This window comes from Ovis canadensis, chromosome 2, assembly GCF_042477335.2.
Source record: "Ovis canadensis isolate MfBH-ARS-UI-01 breed Bighorn chromosome 2, ARS-UI_OviCan_v2, whole genome shotgun sequence".
Lineage (NCBI taxonomy): Eukaryota > Metazoa > Chordata > Mammalia > Artiodactyla > Bovidae > Ovis > Ovis canadensis.
In genome coordinates, this window is record NC_091246.1 from 216759592 (window position 1) to 216785430 (window position 25839).

The following is a 25839-nucleotide window of genomic DNA, read 5'->3' on the forward strand; positions in this document are numbered from 1 at the left end:
AACAAAGTCTATAGCAATTATTTATTTGTATTACCGAAATTTAATCTTAGATGACTTCTAAAACTTTATTCTAGGAACATTTCAATGCCCCCAAAACTGGTCTTGGCATTTGTTGGTCAAGTTAGCTAAAATTATTTAATGCATATTATTGTAAATTAATTGGCCTTCTGCCCATGGGTTACCAATTCACTTTACAATGAGAAAAGAAAAGGTTTGGCTGAAATCAATTCTTTCCCATATTTAGATTATAGATTATATAGATTATTTTGTACCCTAATGTTAACTACTTATTAAATTTTCTTTAATTTGTAATTTTTATCTGTAGAAGGCATATGACATTTTTTTCTACTATAGTACACATCATGAACTGTTTAGAGAGACCAAACAAACAAAAAAAAAGAGTGTTCAAAATATACTCTTATTTCAATTTCTGTACACATTAATCCACAGTGGCAGTTTATTGTACCAATCATACAAATATATCTCAGTCCTGACATTTTCATTTTAATTTTTAAATGAATAGCATGTTTGCATGTTTCATAGTTTTTCTTTCAAGCCTACCATTCATTTGCCATTTCAAAAAATAATTTTAAGCTTACTGCCTGAAATCCCTTGCCTATTATGTTTAAAAATCAACCCAATTACTTTAGGTTTACTTACAGCCTCGAAGATGGAGTTTCATGATCAACAGGAATTGACTCCCTCTCCAGCCGAGCCATTAGACAAGAAGGAAAAGGAACCAGAGACACAAAGAAAGCCTGGTGAAGACCTTAAGCATGCTGCCTTAGTTTCTCAGCTGGAAATGACTAAAACTTCCCCTGATAAAAAGGACGCACAAGGCACAAAAGAAGAAAAAGCACCTCCCACTCTGTTTGGGCACACTCTTGGTGCCAGCCTAGAAGATACAAAACCCAAGACAGAACCAAGCCTAGTGGTACCTGATATTGGCCTTCCTGCAGAGCCCACAGCCGCAAAAGAACAGAAGGACTGGTTCATCCAAATGCCGACGGAAGCCAAAAAGGACGAGTGGGGTTTAGTTGCTCCCGTATCTCCTGGCCCCCTAACACCCATGAAGGAAAAAGATGTACTTGAGGATATCCCAAAATGGGAAGGCAAACAATTTGATTCTCCCATGCCGAGTCCCTTTCAGGGTGGAAGCTTCACTCTTCCTTTTGACATCTCAAAGAATGAAATAGTTGCAGCAGCATCACCCTTTGCTCCTGCCCTGTTACAGCCAGATGACCAAAAATCTCTGGAAGAAACTGGTAGCCCAGCAACTGCCAAAGATAGTTCTCAAGTTGAAGAGCCCCAGAAGGATCAACCTGACAAAATAGCAGAAGCACCAGCCCCAGAGGCAGTTGCTGCACCCAAAGATGCTCACGTTTCAATTGTGGAAGAGTGTGTCCCAGAGAAAGTTTCAGGAGAAGAGGAAGGGGTGATAAAGGAAGAGAGTGTGCAGATAAAAGAGACTCCCACCCTCAGCGGACAGGAATCTACACTTGCTGAAATGGAACCTCACCTAAAGCTGGAAGAAACAACCATTTCTGACAAAGAAGCCGTGCCAAAAGAGAGTGAACCCCCAAAATTGATAGATGAAGAAACAAATATAATTCAACCTTCCACAGAGCACACTTACTCCAAAAAAGAAGAGATGGGCCAGGAGCCTCCCACAGATATATTAAAACAGGACTCATTCCCTGTAAGTTTGGAGCAAGCAGTTACTGATTCAGCCGTGACCACTCAGACACCGGAAAAAATCATGACTGAACCAACTGCGCTAAGTGAAAAGAGTGCCACCCAGGAGCTCTTTGAAGAAAAAGTTGCTGACAAAGATCATAAGGTAGAAGTTGGAGCTGTAACATCAGCTGAGCTTGACATGCCATTTTATGAAGACAAGTCAGGAATGTCCAAGTACTTTGAAACATCCGCCCTGAAAGAGGAAGTGACCAAAAGCATCCAGCCAGTCAGTGACTACTATGAACTCACTGACACAAGAGAAAGTGCCCAAGAGGCTTTTGATGCTGTATCTCCCATGCATAAGGATGGCGACAAGACACTTCCAGAAGAAGAACCCCAGCCCAGTGCTCCGGCCCAAGAAGCAGGGTATAGCACTCTCGCACAGAGTCATCCAGCTGACTTACCAGAAGAACCCAGTTCTCCCCAAGAGAGAATGTTCACCATTGATCCAAAAGTATATGGAGAGAAAAGGGATCTCCACAGTAAGAATAAGGATGATCTGACACTAAGCAGGAGCTTAGGACTTGGTGGTAGGTCTGCAATAGAACAAAGAAGCATGTCCATCAATTTGCCCATGTCTTGCCTGGATTCCATAGCCCTTGGGTTTAACTTCGGTCGAGGGCATGATCTTTCCCCCCTGGCTTCTGACATTCTAACCAACACTAGTGGAAGTATGGATGAAGGAGATGATTACCTTCCAGCCACAACACCTGCCGTGGACAAAGCCCCTTGCTTCCCAACTGAAAGCAAAGAAGAAAAAGAACAGGTAAAGGAAGAAAAAGATACTGGAGAGGAAAATGCCCGAGTCGAGACATCATGTGAGTCGCCTTTCCTAGCCAAAGATTATTACAAAAATGGTACTGTCATGGCCCCTGACTTGCCTGAAATGCTAGACCTGGCAGGCACACGGTCAAGATTAGCTTCCGTGAGTGCAGACACTGAAGTTGCCAGGAGAAAATCAGTCCCATCAGAGACTGTGTTGGAGGAGAGTAGCACTGGCTTGCCCCCTGTCACTGATGAAAACCACATCATCGTTAAAACTGACAGTCAACTCGAAGACCTGGGCTACTGTGTGTTCAATAAGTACACAGTCCCCCTCCCATCACCTGTTCAAGACAGTGAGAATTTATCTGGAGAGAGTGGTTCCTTTTATGAAGGCACTGATGATAAAGCACGAAGAGATTTGGCCACTGATCTTTCATTAATTGAAGTCAAGCTGGCAGCTGCCGGAAGAGTAAAAGATGAAGTCAGTGCTGAGAAGGAAGCATCCCCACCTATCTCTGGTGACAAATCAGGACTGAGTAGGGAGTTTGATCAGGAGAAGAAAGCCAATGATAAGCTGGATACTGTCCTAGAGAAAAGTGAAGAACATGCTGATTCAAAAGAGCACACCAAGGAAACAGAAGATGCTGGTGATGAAGTTGAAACTCTTGGATTAGGAGTGACCCAGGAGCAAGCTTCAGCCAGAGAACTGATGATCTCTAAAGATGCATCACCTGTCATGGCTGAGAAAGCAGAGAAAGTTCTTAGTTCAGTGCCAGAGGTAGCTGAGGTAGAACCGTCCAAAAAAGCTGAACCAGAACTGGATTTGGCTGTGAAGAAAGCTGAACAAGGTCAGTTAGATATTAAAATCAGTGACTTTGGACAGATGGCCTCAGGCCTACATGTAGATGCTGGAGAGGCAGCAGAGCTTAAACTTGAGGCTACCCAGGACCTTGCCCCCTCATCCACAGCCCCTCAGGAGGTAGATGCATTTATGGGTGTTGAGTCCAGCCACGTGAAAGAAGGCACCAAAGTTAGTGAAACAGAAGTCAAGGAGAAGGTGGCTAAGCCTGACTTGGTGCACCAGGAGGCCGTGGACAAAGAAGAATCCTATGAGTCCAGCGGTGAGCATGAAAGCCTCACCATGGAGTCCTTGAAAGCTGATGAGGGCAAGAAGGAAACTTCCCCAGAATCTTCTCTAATTCAAGACGAGATTGCCATCAAATTGTCTGTGGAAATACCCTGTGCACCTGTTGTTTCAGAGGCTGATGTAGCCGCAGATGAGAGAGCTGATGTCCAGATGGAATTTATTCAGCTGCCGAAAGAAGAAAGCCAGGAGACCCCGGATATTTCCATCACGCCCTCCGATGTTACCGAGCAGTTGCCTGAAGCTGCCAGAGCTGAACCAGCAGAGGCTCAGAGCGAGGAAGAAGAGATCGAAGCCCGGGGAGAATATGACAAGTTGCTCTTCCGCTCAGACACCCTTCAGATTACCGACCTGGGTGCCCCAGGTGTCAGGGAGGAGTTTGTGGAGACCTGTCCTGGTGAGCACAAAGGAGTGATTGAGTCTGTTGTAACCATCGAGGACGACTTCATCACTGTCGTGCAAACCACAACTGATGAAGGGGAGTCAGGTTCCCACAGTGTGCGTTTTGCAGCCCTCGAGCAGCCCGAGGTGGGAAGGAGACCATCACCCCATGCCGAAGAAGAACTTGAAGTAGAAGAGGCAGCTGAAGCCCAGGCTGAACCCAAGGACGGTTCTCCAGAGGCTCCGGCTTCCCCTGAGAGAGAAGAGGTTGGACTCTCAGAATATAAGACAGAAACCTATGAGGATTACAAAGATGAAACCACCATTGATGACTCCATCATGGATGCTGACAGCCTCTGGGTGGACACTCAAGGTGTGCATTCTATTTTTCAATTTTCTACTCCCAAATAAAATCCAGTATCCTATTGGAAAAACTTTTTTTTTTCATTTTAGACATTTTAAAATGTCCCTTTATCTCTTTATTTTGCGTTGTGTTAGACAGATGGAGGATTTTGTACATTTGTTACTAATGTTGTCGTTGTTGTTGTTGTCATGGTTTGCTCTGATCCACAGATGATGATAGAAGCATCATGACAGAACAGTTAGAAACTATCCCTAAAGAGGAGAAAGCTGAAAAGGAAGCTCGGAGATCATCTCTTGAGAAACATAGAAAAGAAAAGCCTTTTAAAACCGGGAGAGGCAGAATTTCCACTCCTGAAAGAAAAATAGCTAAAAAGGAACCTAGCACAGTCTCCAGAGATGAAGTGAGAAGGAAAAAAGGTTCATTTCACAATCACTTCTTTATAAATGTTTTTGAAGTAATTCATTATTACTCTTTTGTAGAAGAAACTGCCTAACCGTGGTAACTAATTATTGATGAAATTTCGTTTGGTTTTGCTCCAAGTGTGTATTTTTCTCCTGATGGTATGCTTTCTGTGTTTTCTTATTCATAGCAGTTTATAAGAAGGCTGAACTTGCTAAAAAAACAGAAGTTCAGGCCCACTCTCCCTCCAGGAAATTCATTTTAAAACCTGCTATCAAATATACTAGACCAACTCATCTCTCCTGTGTTAAGCGGAAAACGACAGGTGACTGTTCAATTCTGCAATGTGGCTGGCAAACATAGACATGTATTTTTTTTTATCTCATTACCTTAGCAGCTTCATTTTGTTTTTCTTCCAAGAATCTCAGCAGTCATGAACAATTTCACTATTAAGTGTCTTGTATCATTATTCTTTTTTTATCCCCTTCCCTACAGAAGAGGTCATGACCATCTGTTTCTTTGTCATGCTCAGACTTAACAGTGATTGTATCTTGGCATTGTGCTCTAGTGTCACGTTCTGGGGATTCCTGTTTTCATTCTGTGTGTTTGGTTAGACGATGGCGATGAATATAACCGTGGTATGCATTCTCATTATTTTGCTTATTTACTCCCTCATGCTTAAACCCATACGTATTTGTCCTAGTTCCTATATTGTTACTGCCAAATCTGTTACTGATGTTGATGAATTTACTGAGGACCACCAAGAATGCATAGGGATTTTGAGATGGAGAATGAGAAGCAAATCTGGGATAAAATTGTGGTTGAAAAATTACTTTGCTTTCAGATGAAAGAAAAAAAAAAAAAGGAAAGAGAAACTGTCTGGTAATCCCATCAGAGTTTATTTTTCATATCCAAAATTAGCTAGGCTTTCTGACAATACTGCATCTCTTGGTTGACATTTTGTCCTTGGAATCTTCTTAAAATGTGTTGGATTCAAAATATTAAATTTCCCCCTATAATTTAGTGGTCAAAAATTTAATCAATTTAATAAACCCCTTCCTCCAAATATCTCAGAATTTAGGTTTATTTTCTATCTTGCTGTCTTCTTATTGTTCTGTCGTCTTCAAATGTACTTTGTTTTTACTGTTTAAATAAGCAGTGGAATAAGGAGCGAAACATGTTACAAATCATAATAAAAGCCTCTATGTAATATCCATAATGCAAACTCTATTCCTCAATTTCAGTGCAAAGTATGTATTTTAAATGTATAATCATATTAGGATACTCTTAATTATAATATGTTTTATTTTAGTATTGATTAAATGGCACACTTGCAGTCTACAAAGGAAGGTATCAGAGCTTGAGTCAGAAAGCATTATTTTTTATTCCATTATATACACATTAGAAGCGCCTTTACATAAATCTTTGGATGGCTTTAAAGGGTTAGCAGCAGCATTAACCCTTGTAAGAAAAAGAATATCAAGGCATTAATGTTTTGTGATAGCCGCTAAAAATTTCAAGTATTTTTAATTTGTGCTCTTCATATAGGAAGTATCTCATGTGCTTCCTTCAAGAACTAGTATATAAGGCAGGATTTGAAAGTAGAAGGTTTATAATTATACACAAACCTTGATGATGAAGGTTTAGAATGAGGAAGTAAGGTAAGAATTATGAATCAACATGACATCTCTAAATTTTATATCTCACTTAGTACATTTTCATTAAACTTGGAATTTTTCTATTTAGAAAAATGCTTCCACAGGCAGAATCTCTTGGTTTGGGCATAAAAATCCCATATGCCATCTGAAAAGATGAAAATTATATTAGGATTGTGTAATTCCAGAGGAAGTGTCAAATGGTTTGATGAAGTACCCACATGTCACTGGTATTCAGTTTGCCACACTGAGAGTAACTTGCCTTTTACTTCGTTCATTAAAGGAAATTTAAGACCTCTAGACTAAGTTAGGATCTTGCTCTTTTTTATTCAGATATTAAGATACTCAAGCAAAAAGCATATGCCAAACTAGTGCTGCTGACTTAAACCAAAGCATATATGTCACAGAAACATGAGCTATATTATAGAAATAGTAAAGAGCCATAATTTGCACTGCTTCTTTGAAAAAACAGTTTCAGAATCTGTGAATAATCTTACTAGCCAGTCCTAAATAGCATAGAACATATTGTAGGCCACTATTATTTTTGTGTTAGAACTGCATATGGCATGAGAAACCTTTTTAAAACTCATTTGGAGTGCTTATAAGGATAAGTTTTTTTTTTCCTGAGGATTTCTCTCTTGTGAAAGAAAACTAAAGCAAGCACACCAGCTTTTTATTGTCTAAGCTCAATTGTTAAATAGGGATAGTTTCCCCGAACACAAAAGGTTGTGTTCAATTATGAAAATAGTTAAGTCAGGTAAGTTGTCAACAGAAATTATGCTGGAGATAATGGAGTTTAAAATTGAAACCAGAGGTATAAAACAGCAGCAAGAAAAACAACAGTAACAGATGTGGTAATAATTTCATACAGGAAGTGCATGTGTAGAACATGGTCTATTTTATTGAACTTGAAATTCCTCTCCTGTTTTCTCTTCTTGACAAGCTATTTTTCTTTCCTTCCCTTCTCATGTGGCACATTTCATGTCAAACAAGTGTGTCTTACTATTATGAAATGCCAGGGGTGTAGAGGAAAAGGGGTTGGCAGATTGTAACAGTTTAAAATATAAAATGCAGAAATATGCCAGTGGCTACATAGAAGGTTTGGGAATCTCTGTGAGTATTCTTATGTGATGCCCACCTTAGAACCAAACACTCCCCTTTCCCTTAAATTCTGCAGCATTCGGATAACTGTCCTGTGATTTCCATTCTAAAGGATCTGTAGTAATTTAAGGATACACTGGTAACAGAAAATTACTTGGTGTGCTTATCTGTGCCTTGGTAAACACTGGGTTATATAGTAATTAGCACACTGTGTAGTGGGAGCCACATGCTGTAATATTGTTATTATTCAGATTTCTTTAATTACTGAATTTAAGTCTCAGTGTAAACAAAATTCACTTTACATTAGTCTGTTGACAGAACTGAATATCCAAAAGGTATGAAAAATGCATTTATGTGATCTGTAGCCACTAAGTGTGGGGTTGTTTGTGTCTCCTTTTTCAACAGCAGCAGGTGCTGAATCACCTCAGGCTCCCAGTGTATTTAAACAGGCAAAGGACAAAGTCTCTGTGAGTAAAATACCTCTTTCCTTATTCTTTATTTGAAGTTCCCTTTGGTATTAGTGGCAGTATTTTAATAATTTTAGATAAAATTTAGACTTTAGACATCTACTCTTTTACATCATTCGCTCACCCAGCATGATGGCGTTCGAGCATGTCCTGATATCTTCTGGAATGTGATGGTAGCTAGTGAGGGTAGAGCTGGGATGAAGGCTGCCTCTGTTGTTAGTAAGAAGAAACATATGAAACACCACAATGATATGGAGAAAAATGAAAGAATTCTATTTGCTTTTCATAGAATCAAGATAAACCATTGTAATCAACACTACACTATATTTTACAGCACTTTTTTATTGTTATTATTATACATTAAGAATATGAGAATTTTAAACAATATAGATAAGTAAAAATACATTATTATCTCCTTATCTAAAGATAACTGCAGTTACCATTTTGATGCAAGATATTAATTTTTCTAAACATTTATAGGTTTAATAACAAAGATGGAAGATGTGTATCAGTTTTTTAATTATTCACTAAAAATTTTCTATGTCATTAAACATTTTTATATATCATTTTAATGACTATATAATGTTGCATTTTACATTTTTACAGTGATATGCTTTATCAGTTTCCTATTATTTGGTATTCAAGCAGTTTTCTGTTATTTTAGTGGTATTACTGTAAATCTTTTTTGGCTGAATGTGTCCATATACATTTCCTTGGTAGTTTTCTATTAGCGAAATCATTGTTTCAAGAAGAAAGTCTGCAGAATTGTCTTGTAGAAAGGTTCTAGACTTGTATGTACTCCAGCCTTATATGAACATGCTTGTATTCATTATTACTAGATATTGCTTTTTCTTTATTTAACAAGTGATAGAGATGAAATATTTTGTTGTTTTAATTTGGTGTAATAATGATGTTTAGCTTCTTTCATATTTATAAATCTTTTGTATTTCTTATTTTGCAAATTTATTTTTATATTATTAATCATGTTTTTTAAACTTTCAAAAGACCAAAGACAATACAAAGTGTTTTCTTTCTTGAAAGGAAAAAAGGAATCTAATGAAAGGAAAAAAGGAATCTAATGAAATTTTAAAATTATGACAAATAATTTGAATGATATCACAATGTTCTGGGTCTAGCCATAATATATAACATGTAAATCACAATTCTTTGTTTAGCTTTCTAAAATCTAATAAAATTTTAAACTTCTACTTTTTGTTTATTATGAAAAACAGGAATTCATTTTGGTGACAGCAGAGCCTTTTATATCATCTTGAAGCCAAGGCACTTTATGTTGGTTAAAAAATTATTGGTATATCTGATTATTGTATAAATGTTTTCAGACATATTACTGAAAATAAGGCAATCCATTTATTGCAGTGGTAATTTTATTTGACCTGCTGTTATTTCAAGATTTATATCTCTTTACCTTCTATTTCTAATGGAGAACTAGTGTATTGTGCTAGTTAAGAGCAGGGCTATGAAACAAACCAGATCTAAGTTTTGAACATTTATTAACTATATATAATCTTTTTCTTCCTGTGTCTTAATTTACCAAAAATAAGGGGAAGAGTAAAAAATCCTATATAATAAGCACTCTATAGTGCTTAGAACATAATATTTATTTCAATAAATAGCAATGGTTATTATTATTATTATTTAAAAAGTAGAACTCTTTAGGAGCAGATACAGAAAGTAAGTGAGTTTTCTCCTGATTATAAAAACAGTTTTTCAGTATACCCCGTTTGCAAAACCTTTAAGAAATTTTCAAGTCCCTTGGTTTTATTTTGGTTTGGCTTCCTTTTCATTCAGTTTCTTAAACCCCTTAATACTTATATTTTACATTTTCAAATAAAACATTTATTAAAAACAGATTGTGTTTAAGAATTAGAAATTCAGACTATCAGTAGGTACAAAACAGTTATTTGAGTCAAAACAACTGATGGAAGAAATGAATACTTACTACCTTGTTATCCATTAAACAGAATTGAAATAAAGTCATTTTCAGAATATACTTTTTTCCTCTTTCAAGTTTAAAGTAAAAATGAAAATTCAAAAGAACTAATTAGCATAGAAAAGCAACAGTCAGGGATTTTTTTTTTTAATATGAAAGCTTAACCTTTGTTAGAATTACTGGTCTTAACATCTAACTAGAAAATCAACCATCAAAATCAAGGATCCTACTCAATTTGGTAAGAATTTGCATTCCAGTGAGGCTGTAAACATAGCACATTCTGTGCAATAGCTTCGGTTTCTTTTGATTTCATGATGTAATGGTCAGTAATTATCACAGTTCATGCAAAGAATATAAAAATGCTCCAGTCATTACCCACTTACCATGCTGTGTTGCTTCCAAGACTGTCTAATAATTCAAATTATTTTCATAAATATGTTTCAATAAGAATTAGCATTCAGTGCCCACACTTGTACAGAAACCAAACAAAACCTAACTTTTTTCCTCATGAATGCCCATCTCAATCTTCTGACAAAGAGAGATTAGACCACCATTCTTTCTAATTGTTCTAATTTATTCTCTTTTTCCTTATAACTTCATCCTCTTCCTATAGTTTCCTAAAATCCCAGGATTAACTCTTATTTACCTCTGATATTCACTGTATCTATCAAACAGTTCTCTCCAATTTTTCAACTGATCTTTATTGTGAACCTGATCTATCAATATAATCTTTCATTTCATTTGAGATTTTTTGTTTGTTCATTTTATTTTGGTTTTGTATCTAGCATGAGATTAGTTTTGTCTTTCATCATTTATGGCAATCCAGTTACTTCACTTTTCTTCCCTATACCACACTTTTGAAACTTGCTTATTTGTGGATAATGTCAATCAAAAAAGAATGACTTATGCTGACCCAGTTACACTTCCCACTTAAGGTGCTGGGTCTGTAAAACAAGAAGTGATTTGTGCAATCTGTGAATACTTATGCCTGTGTCAAAGTGGTTACAAAGGTTAAAACTTGAGATTAGAAACGTTAGTTTTAATTGCTATTATTGTAACAGCTAAATAATATTAATTATTGGAAGATTAGAACCTCCTTGGCTTTGTTATACTGGTCTATATTTTTAATGTCTCTCCCCCCGAGACATGTAGCATGCTAGCATAGCTTTCTCCAAAAGCTGTGTATATACATCCAAAGCACTTACACTTGTACTTGACAACAGTCTCCCCAGGGATTATCGACACCTGTGAAAGTGTGATTTTCATGGGCAGTCTAGTCAGTGCTGACATTAATTTTTAGAATTTATAACACATAGAAAACGTGTGATTTATTAACATAAAAATGTTACTAATTCTGTGGTACAACTTGGTCCCTGGTGTGCATTTAACTCATAAAATGAACTCATTGTATTTAAAATCTGCAATTTTCTGATGAAATCAGTGTAGACAATCTAAAAATACATTTTCTCAGCTTAAAAATATATTTTCCATTATTAGGCCTTAAATATACTTGTTCGACAGTTATTGAAATAGACTTTGTTCTACAGTTCTTGAAATGCAAATCAAAATATTGATTATATATACCATTTAAGTGCTGTGTTTATTAAAGGAATAATTCTAGTAGAGTCTCAAGATATGTTCCAAATATGGTATCATTATAAGTTCTATGGCTTAATCAGAGACATTATACATAGCATTTATAAATAATATTTTAATCTATATTCTCATTTTCTGAATATTCTTAGTTCCAGTTACAAAGAGGTATTCAATGAAAATCTCTTGTTCTCACATAATATACGTGTCTGTCATTGATTATAACCATTTATCATGTGTGCTTATTAAAAGTAGACATTTAATTTCTTATATGTTTATGTGTTTTTTTAATTTTCCTTCTGCTTCATAGTTTGGTTCATTTTGTGCTTCTGTTTGTTTTCTTCCATGGCTAGAATTCTACCTTGTCAAAGATTCCTGCCTTACAGGGTAGCACAAAGTCCCCAAGATGCAGCTCAGCCTGCCCTAGCGCGACTAAAAGGGCTACATTTTCTGACAGTTTATTCACACAGCCCACCTCAGCGGGCTCCACAGGCCGCTTACCATACTCAGAATCAGGGAACAAGGTAAGGCAGCAAGCCAACCAAAGGTGCAGAAAGGAATATAATTTGGGAGAAGGACGCAATTCAGTAAATGTCTGAAAGCCAAGAGTTTCAATCCTAAAGTGTTTGACATATAAACAATATGCCCTATTAAAAAACTAATACCAATTAGATGTTTCAGTAGTTATAAACAGCTTAATCATTAAAAAATGCAGGTTGTGTTTTTGTAAGATATACAGTACATAATTATTATTTGATATTTAATAAAATTTCATATATAAACTAAATATATTTGATATTACGTATGACACATATAATCTCAGGATACCAAATTATATAAAATATAATAGACAGTTTGGGCTCAGCATCAGCCACATCAGGATTTAATACTAAATCTGCTACATCCCAGTTCAGTGATTCTTAAAAAAATTACGTAGACTGTTGAAACCTGTTTCCTCAGCTCTAAAATGCATATAATATTTTGGGGTAAAAATTAAATAATCAATGAATGTAAAGTGCTTAACGTTCTTGTCACATAAGTGCACTATATACAGGAGTGATCATAGTTAAATACTGCGCATGCAGTGCCCTTCTGCCGGTCCTTTCTTAGTGACACAGTGTCATGCTGATGAAGACTTGTCAGTAGAATTATTAATTACCTGGAGACTACGTCAGCACAGTTTTACTCATGTTATCACTTAGAATTTGAGTTTCACAGTCAATTTTTAGCATTCACTCCAAAATAATATATTTTTGTATTCTGAACCCTTTCTAAGGTTTAAAGAAGAAATACTTATAAAGTGTGTACAAGTCAGTAGTGTGGATTAAAAGAAATTCCTCTATTGGCCCAAGAGGATAATTAGCCAGAGCGATATAACCTCTTTGTATATGAAGATTCACAGGAACCCAACGTCGTTCTGTTTTCTCCAATCAGGATGGAGTTACCAAGAGCCCAGAGAAGCGCTCTTCTCTGCCGAGACCTTCTTCCATCCTTCCTCCTCGCCGAGGTGTATCAGGAGACAGAGATGAGAACTCCTTCTCTCTCAACAGTTCTATCTCCTCTTCTGCACGGCGGACCACTCGTAGGTTTATTTTGGTTTGGCTTCCTTTTCATTCAGTTTTTAAAAATCCCTTAAGTGGAGTAGCTTATAATGTACTTATATTTTACATTTTCAAATACAGCCTGTATTTTACATCGGATTATATTTGTCCTAAGAATCAGAAATTCAGACTATCAGTGGATCCAAAACACTTAATTGAGCCAAAACAACTGATGGAGGAAATGAATATATACTACTTTGTTATCCGTTAAATAGGATTGATGTTAAGTCATTTTTAGGATTGGTTTTCTCTTCTTTCAAGTTTAAAGTGAAAAAGATAATTTGAAAGGACTAATTAGTACAGAAAAGCAATAGTTAGGGATTTTTTTTAATATGAAAGCTTAACCTTTATTAGAATTCCAAGTCATAAAAACTAACTGAAAAATCAACAATCAAAATCAAGAATGCTGCTCAATTTGGTAAGAATAGGGGCTTCCTTGGTGGCTCAGAGGGTAAAGTGTCTGCTTGCATTGTGGGAGACCTGGGTTCGAACCCTGGGTCAGGAAGATCCCCTGGAGAAGAAAATGGCAACCCACTCCAGTATTCTTGCCTGGAAAATCCCATGGATGTAGAAGCCTGGTGGGCTACAGTCCATGGGGTCGCAAAGAGTCAGACATGACTGAGCAACTTCACTTTGACTTTGACTTTGCATTCCAGTGAAGCTGTAAACATAGCATGTTCTGTGTGATAGCTTCAATTTCTTTTGATTTCATAATGTAATGCTTAGCAATTATCACATTTTATGTAAAGAATATAAAAATGCTCCAATCATTACTCACTTACATACTGTGTTACTACCAAGACTAGTAATTCAAATTATTTTCCTAAATGTATTTCTATTACCACAAAATAGCTACTATTTATTAATCATTGATAGATGCTGAAATCTTAAGATACATTTTTCAGTCAATTCAATTAAAATGCTGATGGTCAGGGATTAACAACCTCATTAAATCTACTGATGAGAAAACTGACCTTTTAAAGACTTGGCCAGTACTACACAGCTAGAAAGTGGTTGAATTTGATTTTCAGCCTACTGAATAATTCACAACCTGTCCTCTTAATGTCTTTTATATATTTATTTAGAAGAAATAGTACTAGGGAATTGTTCTATAGAGTCACTCAGAAAATAGTATCCCTGTCATTTAGAAACTATTACAAAATGGTAGAAACATTTGGAGAATAGCATATCTGTCATTTAAAATTCATATGAAAGTGGTGGAAATTGCTACTACTATCACATTACAGTTGATTTCACCACTTATTTTTTAAGTCTTTAATAGTAATTGCCCCACAATGTGGGCAATTCAAATGTGGCTATTTTGTATGACACTTAAACTGTTGTGTGTTTTTTTTTGCCTATAATAAAAGTATTTATTGTAATGAGAACAATTGTGTCCTGAAACATTTGGATTTGTGAAGCATTAACATCCTTTGAAATACATGCTAGGAACACTTTGAAATCACTAAAACTCTTTTCACCTTAACACATGTAAAGTATTCAAATGAACTAGCAAAGAAAACCTTTAAGAGTGAGTTATCTTCAGAAAGGAGAATTTAACTCCAAATATTTGGAGTTAGAATTGGGCATCAACAATAACCCCAGGGATGCTGAGCCAACACAAAGGCACCAAGTGTTCCCCAAAGGCACACCTTGAACTGCACTTGTGTTTGTTGCTATGGAAGCAAAATGGCACTTTCTCACACAAATCCCAACTTTAAGCCACTGTGCTCTGCTTTTAAAATGGCATGCATGCTAAGTCGCTTCAGTCGTGTCCACCTCTATACAAATTGCTTTTTATGTCCTGAGCTAACTCTATTTTGACTTTTTAACTTTACTTACATTCATAAGCATATGGCATTGCATTATTTGGTAATGAACATAATTGATACTCTGATAATCTAAGGATATAGGGTATATTTTATCCTGACATAGCAATAGCTAAAAGACATAGGGACAATTAGGAGAACAAGCAATTTGCCTCCTCCCATTTGTCTATCATCTCCTTAAGGTAAAGAATCTGCCTGGAGGAGACCAGGGTTCAAGCCTGGGTTGGGAAGATCCTCTGGAGAAGGGAATGGCAGACCACTCCAGTATTCTTGCCTGGAGAATCCCATGGACAGAGGAGCCTAGCAGGCTACAGTCTGTGGAATCACAAAGAGTAGGATACAACTGAGCAACTGACACTACTACTGCTTAGCTGCACAAGGGAATGTTCTAGCATTTTGTACTGCTATTGAAAAGATTTGAAAGAATGCTGTGCAAGAAGTTTATTCAGCCGAAAGGGAGGGAAAGACATTGTCATTGTAGACTTGACAAGATGAGTAAGAACAAACTGTAACAGAGTAAGTCATAAATATTTTTGAATCATTTTAGTAACTTAGATTTAATCTTTTTGATTTCAAAACACATAGGAAACACTCAAATTTGTTATTTTTGATGACTATAATTTATTACAATAAAAATTGATATCTATTAAACAGCAATATTAAGAGCTTCTTAATACTTGTGACTGATTTTTTCTCATTTTCCAGATATAACACAGAACCTTCCTCCTTTACATATTCAAAACATAAAGCCATTTACTCTTGTTGCTATTGAGTCGCTAGGTCATGTCCAACTCTTTGCAACCTCATGGACTGTATATAGCACATCAGTATCTTGTGTCCTTCACTAGCTCCGAGTTTGCTCAGATTCATGTCCACTGAGTCAGGAAATAACTCTTACATATTTCTTTAGTTAATATTGTTATGCATACCTGGAATATTGCTTCACCTCAGTCTCTATTACAGTAAAAAGTACCTCTATACATAGAGAAATTTTGAATCAAGTTTGTAACATTAAAAAAGAAAATATGTTGAGCTTCTGCTGTGTTCAGGCCCAACAAAAGACACCAATGCTAGGCAGAGGGACAAAGAATAAAGATATGATCCCCTTCCCCAGAAGACCTGAGATATTCAGGAAAGATGAAATGATGGAGAATACATTTGAGGGAGAAATAAGTTTTCTGAAGAGATTTTTCAGAACATACTCACTGACTCAACCAAGATCAAAACCTTGGCCCATAAACAAACTTTGTAGCCAGGAATCTACAAAAAGCCAAGTTGAATGTGGTTGTATTACCCTGGTCTTGAAATGTCATATTTGTGGAAAGCAATAAAAATAACTAATTTATCACTTTACTCTTCTCAAATCCCATTTCATAGTTTCCATTGAAGCGTCTACCTATGTCTTTCCCTTCTACTAAAAGACCAAAAGGACACAGGGCAACTTTCCTTTGATATGTGAAAACTGTTCAGTGAGAGAGGAAATAGAATTGTTCTGTTTCTCCAGGAGATTGAGCCTGGGTAGATTTATTTTGTCTGCAGACTTGAGCTCACTCCTTGTAAATATTTAAGCAAAGATTATTAATAATTGTCCCCCTTCTCAGGAAGAACTTTCTACATTGATGATGAATTATATCAGATGACTCTAGGATTGCTTCTACTTTACTGATTTTAAAGTTGATGAGTTATATCTTTATCCTCCTCAAAATTTCTAGAAGATTCATTGATTTTACAAAGTTACATTGCTGTCATTTAGTCACTGAGTCCTGTCCGATTCTTGCAACCCCGTGTACTGAGTCCTCCAGGCTCCTCTGTCCGTGGGATTCCCTAGGCAAGAATCCTGAATTGGGTTGCCATTTCCTTCTCTAGGGGATCTTCTTGACCCAGGAATCCAACCTGCATCTCCTGCTTTGGCAGGCAGATTCTTTACCACTGAGTCACCAGGAAAGCCCCACAGAGTTACATACTTAGCAGTAAAAACTAAAAACCATGCCCTTTCTATAAAATATTTTTAAAAGTGAGAGAATTTGTATAATATAAACAATGTAAGTCAGTATTCTATTATCGGAATCAGTGTATTATTTTAAGAGAAAAGACTTTTCAATTGAAGAGGAAAGTTCAACATATATTAAGAAGCTGAGTATCATATCTGTCTTAGAATTTAATGTCATCTGGGTAAGTGAGCCTTAATGTCCTTATTACTGAATAAGAAATAACAAGAGCTGCGTCTATTGTGTGTGCACTTGTTTGGTTATCAAATGCTTGGTATTCACAAAAGTTCTTTGAAAAGGCGAGAATCTCCTATTTTAATGAGAGTCTCCTAAGGTATGTCCTCTTTTTTATATCATTATTCTTTTAAAAAAGCATTTGAAATGGCATTTAAGCACACATTTTAAAAGATAATATGAAAGAGAAACACAGCATAGGAATATGGGGGAAAGAGTTAAATGATAAAATGAGGGTAACATCAAGTTGAGGCAAAGAAATGCATCTTACAGCATCTTGTATAACAGACAGTGAGGGACTATTGATTTGACTCCAAACTGCAAACTAATACTGAAAGTATGGGAGAAAACACAATCAGGTACAAGATTCATGGTGAATAAACTGTTGTAACATCCCACTTTTCAAAAAAGAGAGCTAGATTTATTTTAAGCTAAATAATTTTCTACACAGGCCCAAATTATGTGATCTAAATACACTGTTTTGTGTTGTATATCCAACCTGGATCTCGGAATAAACTTTCTGCACAAAGGAATAAATAATCCACATATTATTCAAAGAATCTTCAGTTTATATGAGTTCACAAAGAATATTAAGTGCAGACTCTTTTTCCAACTAAAGGCAGGTCCATATGCTTTAATGATCATGCAAGTAGAAAATGTTTTTGACATATTCATAATGAAAATTCAGAGTAAATCAGGAAAACCCAAGTATTAGCTTTACATTGATAGCAATGCATGTTCAAAAGAATGTCATCAGTTTGTGAGCCTAAAAATACGAGATTCTCACCTTTCCAAGCATTGTTGTAATTTGTAAATATCCTAAACCCTTTAGAAATTTGATGAATTATAAGTTCTAACAGTGGATGGGAAAAGGGATGTCTCGGGGGGAGAACTTTCTGACACTGCGGTTTTCGTTCCGTTCTGTTAATACAGGGTCAGAGCCAATTCGCAGAGCAGGAAAAAGTGGCACTTCCACACCCACTACCCCTGGATCAACCGCCATCACTCCTGGCACCCCACCAAGCTATTCTTCACGCACCCCTGGCACTCCTGGAACCCCCAGCTACCCCAGGACCCCTCACACACCAGGAACGCCCAAGTCGGCCATCTTGGTTCCCAGTGAGAAGAAAGTCGCCATTATACGCACGCCTCCAAAATCTCCTGCTACTCCCAAACAGCTTCGGCTTATCAACCAACCACTGCCAGACCTGAAGAATGTCAAATCCAAAATTGGATCCACAGACAACATCAAATACCAGCCTAAAGGGGGCCAGGTAAGAATCATACGAACACACGTATTTGCTGCCAAAGTAAAATCCCCGTTACTTACTATGTTGCCATCCTTACCTTACAGGCTTACAGTTGTTAAAAGAGAGATGGAGGTTTTATAGCGTTACTGGTTGTGATTTATTATTAATAGTTTGGATCTTATCTGAGAAAGCTACCTTATAAAATATATTGTAAGTAATATGCCATGTCCATTCCTTCTGGTTATTATTAGATAAAAATTGATTTACCCGTAGAGGAGAATCTTTTAGTTGATTACCTAATCGATCCTTTTTGAATGTTTCTCTGTTGACTTGTGGATTTTAACTTAGGAGATAAGTTTCATTTCTGGCATAAATTTGAGTATTATCTGGTATGAATTTCTGGTATGATACTGGCTTTGAGCTCATTTGACCATCTTGTAGTGATACTACTTTTATCACCTTCCTTCTCCTCAAGGATTTCCTATGATATTTTCTACCATTTCCCCATGTTCATTCCAAATCAGAGCATGGTTCCCCAAGTTGTTTCTCAGCCTGCTATTGCCTAAACATTGCAAAGGGCAGATATTCACATTAATAGTGAATAGATGATTCTACATGGGTCTATAAGAAATTCTGTTTCAGAATAATTGTGTTAAATAGAGTTGTTAGTAAAACTCTACCTATTGACTCTTAACTTCAGCTTCAGAGCAAACATTTATATGTATTTTTTCCAACCAGAGAGCTTGAGTTCTACCTTAACCTAAACATTGCTTATACACTGTATGTTTGGACAAAGCAATTAGCCTGGAAGGAGATAAAATAAATATCACCTAATGTTTCCCTTGTGATTTGATATGCCCAAAGTTTGACTTTTATTCTAAATGAAGGGACGAAACACCCATCCTTTAGTAAAAGAAGAGGAAAGCAGTAATTTCCTTTATACATTAACAAAGTATAATGCCCTTGTTCAACATACCAAAAACAACTTAAAAAAAATTTTTTTTTCCTCTCTTTTGTCTCTTATATTTTCTGCCACTGATTTCTGCTATCCCTTTCTCACACCAAAGAAAATACATTTTCAGCAGGTTTAGAAGAAATGTCTTGCCAAAACATGAAGTTGTCAAAGACTCCCACTCAGCATTAAAACAAAAATTTAATGTTGCTTTTTCCTTTAGCAACAGACTTCTCTGCTTTCTCATTATGATTCTGTTCAAGAAAGTCCAGTTAAGAAAAAATCAACCAAAGAAGGGAGGAAGGACTCAGAAGTCCATTTTTAGAACAACTGTAACATTCTATAATAATATAGTCGCAGAAAGATGCTTTTTTTATAGAAGAATGTAATTAAAATATGAGCTACAAGAAACCTTTTTAAGCAAAAAAAAAAAAAACCACAAAAAACAAATTATATCACGTTTAAGCCTGTAATTCCCAAAATCTCATACTCTTGCCTTTATCATAGTTTTGCACATCCAAGAGAAGGAAATATTTCAAGCCTTTTGGAAATATCCAAATGTAATATTTTATATTTATACATAAATAATTGAAAAGAGTAAGTCGAATAAGTTTATACCACTTTGCAAGTTTATCACTTTTGTTCTTTTGAGCTACCTCCTAAAATAGAGTAGTTATAATGTATATTTAAAATCAGTTCTCTTTTTGTGAATATCCTAATGTTCTAATATTTTCCTTAATTAAATGTGAGGTTTATTTGCCTATCTTCTAGAAAATATTGATACTTAAAAGAATCTATTTCTTCTTAGAATCACAAGGGAGTTAATTATCTCAAAGATATTTTATTGAAACTAAAAAGAAAGTTGAATAAAAACTAAATGCTTATTGATACAATTTGACAATAAAAATTTTATTCGAAGTACTTTTAAAGGTAGAAAGACAAAAAGTGCCTTTGGCCTCAGCTTTGCTAGAATCATTAAGTTAAACCAACCCCCAAATGTGAAGACTTAAATTTATTTTCTCTTTCTACATCTTTATATCTTGCTGTGAATATTTCTATGTCTAATTTTGATTTTCTCCTATATTTGTTAATTCATAAAGTTGATATAAAGACATTCTTCTGAGGTGAACTAGTGCTGCCCTAGAGATTATGGTAATTAAGGACTAGTAAATACATATGCTGGGAGGGATTGGGGGCAGGAGGAGAAGGGGACGATAGAGGATGAGATGGCTGGATGGCATCACTGACTCGATGAACATGAGTTTGGGTGAACTCCGGGAGTTGGTGATGGACAGGGAGGCCTGGCGTGCTGCGATTCATGGGGTCGCAAAGAGTCAGACACAACTGAGCGACTGAACTGAACTGAACTGAAATACATGTAACACAGAAAATTAAAGAAAGAATAAAATTAGCCTCAAAATCACCATGTCAATTGAAGAAAATCTTTTGTTCCATGAGGCCAGTATTAAACTAATGCAAAATTATCCTATTGCAACTTCAGATGACTTGGAAAAATTCTACAATAGTGGAGTTATAAAGTGACTTTTGTTGGAGAAATGGGAAGTGTTTCCTCACCAAGATAAGACATAGATGGAAGGAGTATATTTGCCTACTATTTTGTGATAGATGGCATCAAAGTATTTAAATTGGAGAGGAAAATGAATTAGAAAATGTGGATGCACTACAGCTGAACTGGCTTTGTAGGCAACATGTTTTACTCAACATTTAATACTATGCTCCTAAAAGCCTCCTTATAGCGCATGGTCTTCTCACATACAGAGGTTGAAGAGAGTTTCTTTTTCTTTACATGTTAAACTGGGGATTTTCGCTGGATTTTAAAGGTTCAACTTTATAAGACAACTAAGAAAAATTTTTATGTAGAAGTTTCTTAGAAATTATCAAGATAGTAATAATATGCCAAAGACCCTTGTTATTAATATCTGGTTAAGAATCCATAAACTGGGGAAATCAAAGCCAGTAGTATGTTGTCTCCAATAGTAAATTGTGTATACTAGCACCCTACTCCAGTACTCTTGCGTGGAGAATCCCATGGATGGAGGAGCCTGGTAGGCTGCAGTCCATGGGGTCGCTGAGAGTCGGACACGACTGAGCAACTTCACTTTCACTTTTCACTTTCATGCATTGGAGAAGGAAATGGCAACCCACTCCAGTGTTCTTGCCTGGAGAATCCCAGGCACAGGGGAGCCTGGTGGGCTGCCGTCTATGGAGTCGCACAGAGTCAGACACGACTGACGCAACTTAGCAGCAGCAGCAGGATATTTGAATGGACAGTGACCAACCCAGAATTACTGAAAAGAATAGGACAATAGCGATATCATCTGTAGGAGCCCAGTTTTGTAACAGGCATATGTCATCTATAGTTAGATGACATCTGTAGAAAAATAGTCACACAGCTCTTATTAGTGAAGATGGGAGTAAATAGGTAGATATAACCTTAATTCATATAATTCAGACCATCTCCACAGACTCTGTTGTCATAAAATTTGGAGTGGTTTGATTGTATGTAAATAATTTAATTTTTAAAGCATTATTATTTTTGTATTAAAGTTTGTACAGTCACTAAATATAAAGAGAAGACATCTCTAATGGAAGATTTATGTGTCTTAGGGAGTCAACAACAACCTTTCACATTGGGAAGCTTTTATTATTTGCCCCAATTTCAATGTTTATTGCTCTTCCATATGTATAAGTTATATGCTTATGGCTGTTATCTCTTCTGTTAAAGTCCAGTTTTCTTTTGGCAAAGAGGCTCAACTCAGAGCTCAGTTCAGTGAGGCAGGTCAATGCCTAATGGACTGGATAAGCTAGGTGAAGCTGTGAGGAGCTTTTGCAAAAAGCAATAAAGTTAATCTTTTCAGCTGTGTACTATATGACACATGACATGTGGCCTGCACAATGTAAGCAAAAGTGTTTGTTTTTCTTGTCCTCTCCTGGTGTCCTGCCTTTATTTGATTTAAAATTTTTTTCCAAGCCATTTCTTTCCATCACCTTAGGGCTATAGATAAGTACTAATTAAAAAGTATAATAGAATACCCCACTAACTGTGAAATACTGTCAGTCAACCCAGCATGAAGAAAAGCTGTTCACCAAAATATATTACATAATATTGACAGGAAATGTTTTTTTTGTAGCCAAAGTCATCATTATCTCAAAATGAAAGCTCCTTGAAATCAGGGACTCTGTCTTTATGCAATAGAACTTTAATAACTATAATTCAAGTACTTTTGCAAGGTAATGAAAAGTTTTCAAGCTAGGCTTCATAAATACTAATTATTAAAAACTATGGAAAAATTATTACTTTGGGCTTACAAAGCTGAGACCTGTAGACTCTTTTTGTTTGTTGTTCATTTACAGACCAAACAAGGACATGGGAGCAGCCTTGAATCTCAGGTTGTTTTCAAACAATTGAACGGACTCTTGAAAAATTAGTTTATTACCAGTGTGGCCTAATATTCCTTACACTATCTTAAAGTTTTAAAGTAAAGAAAAAATGTAATGTCAAGAAGTTATGGCATATGAACTTTATAAACCTCTTTGTATGTTAATTTTCATGAGTCACAATGACTGTCCTGTTTGTAACTTTCCTTCCAGTGTCTATGGACAGACCACTTAAACTATGTAACAGTGGGTCTAATGGCTAAACTCAATGTCTGTTCACCAAAACGTTATTTCCAAATTTTTCAGCGTTGTCAATTCATTCCAAGATTTCTGAATGTAGTTCTACTTTCTGTGCTTTGTGACACAGCCTACACAGGAAAATTGAGCGCTCACCTAAGTGGATCCTCTACCATGTTCTTTTTCCTTAGAGCTCTGTGGAATTGTTTGTTTTGACATAAACTATTATTTCTGTTTAAATGTGTATTGAAATATTGTTTATATTTGATATACTTAGTTTTGAAGATGTTATTGGTCAGTGTCGGTGAGTGTTAATTAAAATTCAGAATGGACTATAATGTTTATATACCTGTGTGCATTTTGACCAGAGCACCAGGTTGTTGACAGATGAATATTTGAAGAGCACTATCCAGAGAACTTTTAAATCCCATGGATGGAGGAGCCTGGTGGGCTGCAGTCCATGGGGTCGCTACGAGTCAAATACACCTGAGCGACTTTACTTTTACTCTTCACTTTCATGCATTGGAGAAGGAAATGGCAACCCTCTCCAGTGTTCTTGCCTGGAGAATCCCAGGGACAGAGGAGCCTGGTAGGAGGTCGTCTATGGGGTTGCACAGAGTCAGACATGACTGAAGTGACTTAGCAGTAGCAGCATCCAGAGAACTTTAAATCTTCAGGAATATATATGATATAATAATATTTTTATTTTAACATGATGCCTATGGACTCTATAGAGGCTAGATAGTTTTCATTACAATTGAATGTTATGGAATAGGAAATACTTTCGAGAAAGGCAGAAAGTGTTTTTATTATGCAAGGATAAAGAAAAACTTGATAAGCATTCCTAGGAAATGAGGCAAACCCAAAGGAAAAGCTTAATGCTCTATGAAGTTGAAGGGAAGTCAATTGAATGTCACTCAATTCTGTGTAAGACTGCCTTGGATGGGGAAAGAAAGAAATGATTTTGTAATTGAGGTTCATACCTAGAGGATGCCTAAAGGGCCTAGGACCAGATTGTAAAGGAACTGAGAACAGAATCCAACTTTTAGACACCAAGTTACTTTCCATATCTTGCTATCTTGAGTTGACATGTGGATATTTTATTTTTTAAAAGCAGCAGCAGAGAGTGTCAAAAAAAAAAAATCAGATTCCCATTGCTCAAGGAACCCATGTTGACATCACGATTACTAACTCTGTTTTATAAACTGTTTTACTCAAAACTAAAATTGGGATTGTATTTTCTTTCATTTTTCATGTTTCATATTTCCAACTAATCTCTAGTAAGAGAGATCTATTCCTGCCTACAGGCATATCCCACATTTTGTATTCCCACTCTTTCTTAGAGTAACCCCATTTGAGAGAGAAAAAAAGGTCATTTCTCTACAGGAGTGATTCAGCTTATATGCAGAGAGAGTACAGTGGCAGATCGTTTCAATTGAACCATTTATGATAAAATTCAACTAGAATCACATCAGGAATATCCAGAAAGTAACTCTTCTGTTCTTTCCTAGTGTAGTGGAGGAATAGATAGAATTAACTAAGTTAAAATTAAATATTCAGTTGTATTAATCTGTTCTTTATAACTCTTCATGCTTACAAGACCCTTGTATGAAAGAAAAATCAGTGATGTTTGCATATAAGTCACCAGTATATGCCCAAAAGAATGAAATTTTCTGCCAACCCCACACTGAGGAACTGGTTTGACTGAACCTTGAAAGATGATCTGTTACATACTCAACTTGGAGTGAGGGCATTCTGTCAAGAGTTAATAACATAAAGACATCATGGGGATGAACTTGAAATTATAAACAAGGCCCTTAAGGTACAGACTGTAACACAATCTGGACAAAATGTAAAGTATTAAAAGAGAATTTAAACATCAGTATTGCTGCGAACCTTGGTTGCCTGGTTGTAAGTTTTATATTTTGTCTCATTTTATAAGAAATAGGAAATTTGGTAGAATTTTTAATAAGGCGTAGCTTTTGGAAGATGATCCAGTTGCTTGATATAATAATACATTTCACTGTGCTATGAAATATGCAGAAGGAAAGATTCTCTCATTCTTTGCATTAATAGAGCAAGTAAACTTTTTGATAGAAAAAAATTAACAAAGATTAAAATGTGGTTTAGAATTAATGTCGGATAATGATTATTTGACTATTTTTCCTTTATATCATGAATATAAAAAATTATTTCATTTGTAAAATAGAAGTTCATTATATTTTTTTAGGCAGTCTCCAAGATATTAAAGTAATTTTCCCTTGGCATGGGCTTTAGGAAAATAAAAGTCCAATGAAAATTTCTTCCCAAAGAAAGCAGTTTTCATTTCAAGTTATCCATAGAGAACAGAGAGTTAAAATTCAACTCTGATTTTAAAAAAAAACAAAACTGAAATAAAGCTCTACCCTTCACACCAGCCATCTGTTTTTCTATTTTGTGGGTGGGATGGTTTCTAAGGACTGCCAGTATTTGTGGAATCAACTCTCTAAGGTGTTATTTGTCAATGATCCTAGAGATGTTTGGCATGAAATAGTTTGTAATTGTGCTAAGGCATAAATGTGAGTTACATGGCTCAGGTACAAGTTGTCAAGCTAGAGTGTAAATCTCACTGAACATCAAACATTCACAGCCCTGAGTGGTTTTATTTCTGTCCATTCAACCATTAAGCAAAAAGCAAATGTCATACTTTGCCTCATTTTAGACAGAAGCAGTATACTATGAAGTTTTTGCAATTATGAAAATATGTAAAGGCTGTGCTATAAATGCAAACATAGGTTAGTAAAATCTAGGTC

General features: G+C 35.9%; 1 protein-coding gene across 30 annotated transcripts in view; it reads left to right on the forward strand.

The window, feature by feature from the left end:
• Positions 1-25839, forward strand: part of MAP2 (microtubule associated protein 2) — a 298803-nt gene that overhangs the window by 259821 nt on the left and 13143 nt on the right. For 10 of the 30 annotated variants that reach the window (XM_069578200.1, XM_069578205.1, XM_069578214.1 and 7 more), the window contains 3 exons: positions 7952-8013; positions 12992-13139; positions 18143-18483. In XM_069578200.1, the coding sequence (XP_069434301.1) occupies positions 7952-8013; positions 12992-13139; positions 18143-18483 (551 nt within the window). Of the gene's footprint in view, positions 1-650; positions 4401-4600; positions 4808-4980; positions 5116-7951; positions 8014-11910; positions 12082-12991; positions 13140-18142; positions 18484-22786; positions 25152-25839 lie in introns of those variants that run through there. The other 20 variants (XM_069578197.1, XM_069578194.1, XM_069578195.1 and 17 more) reach the window with 6 other exon arrangements.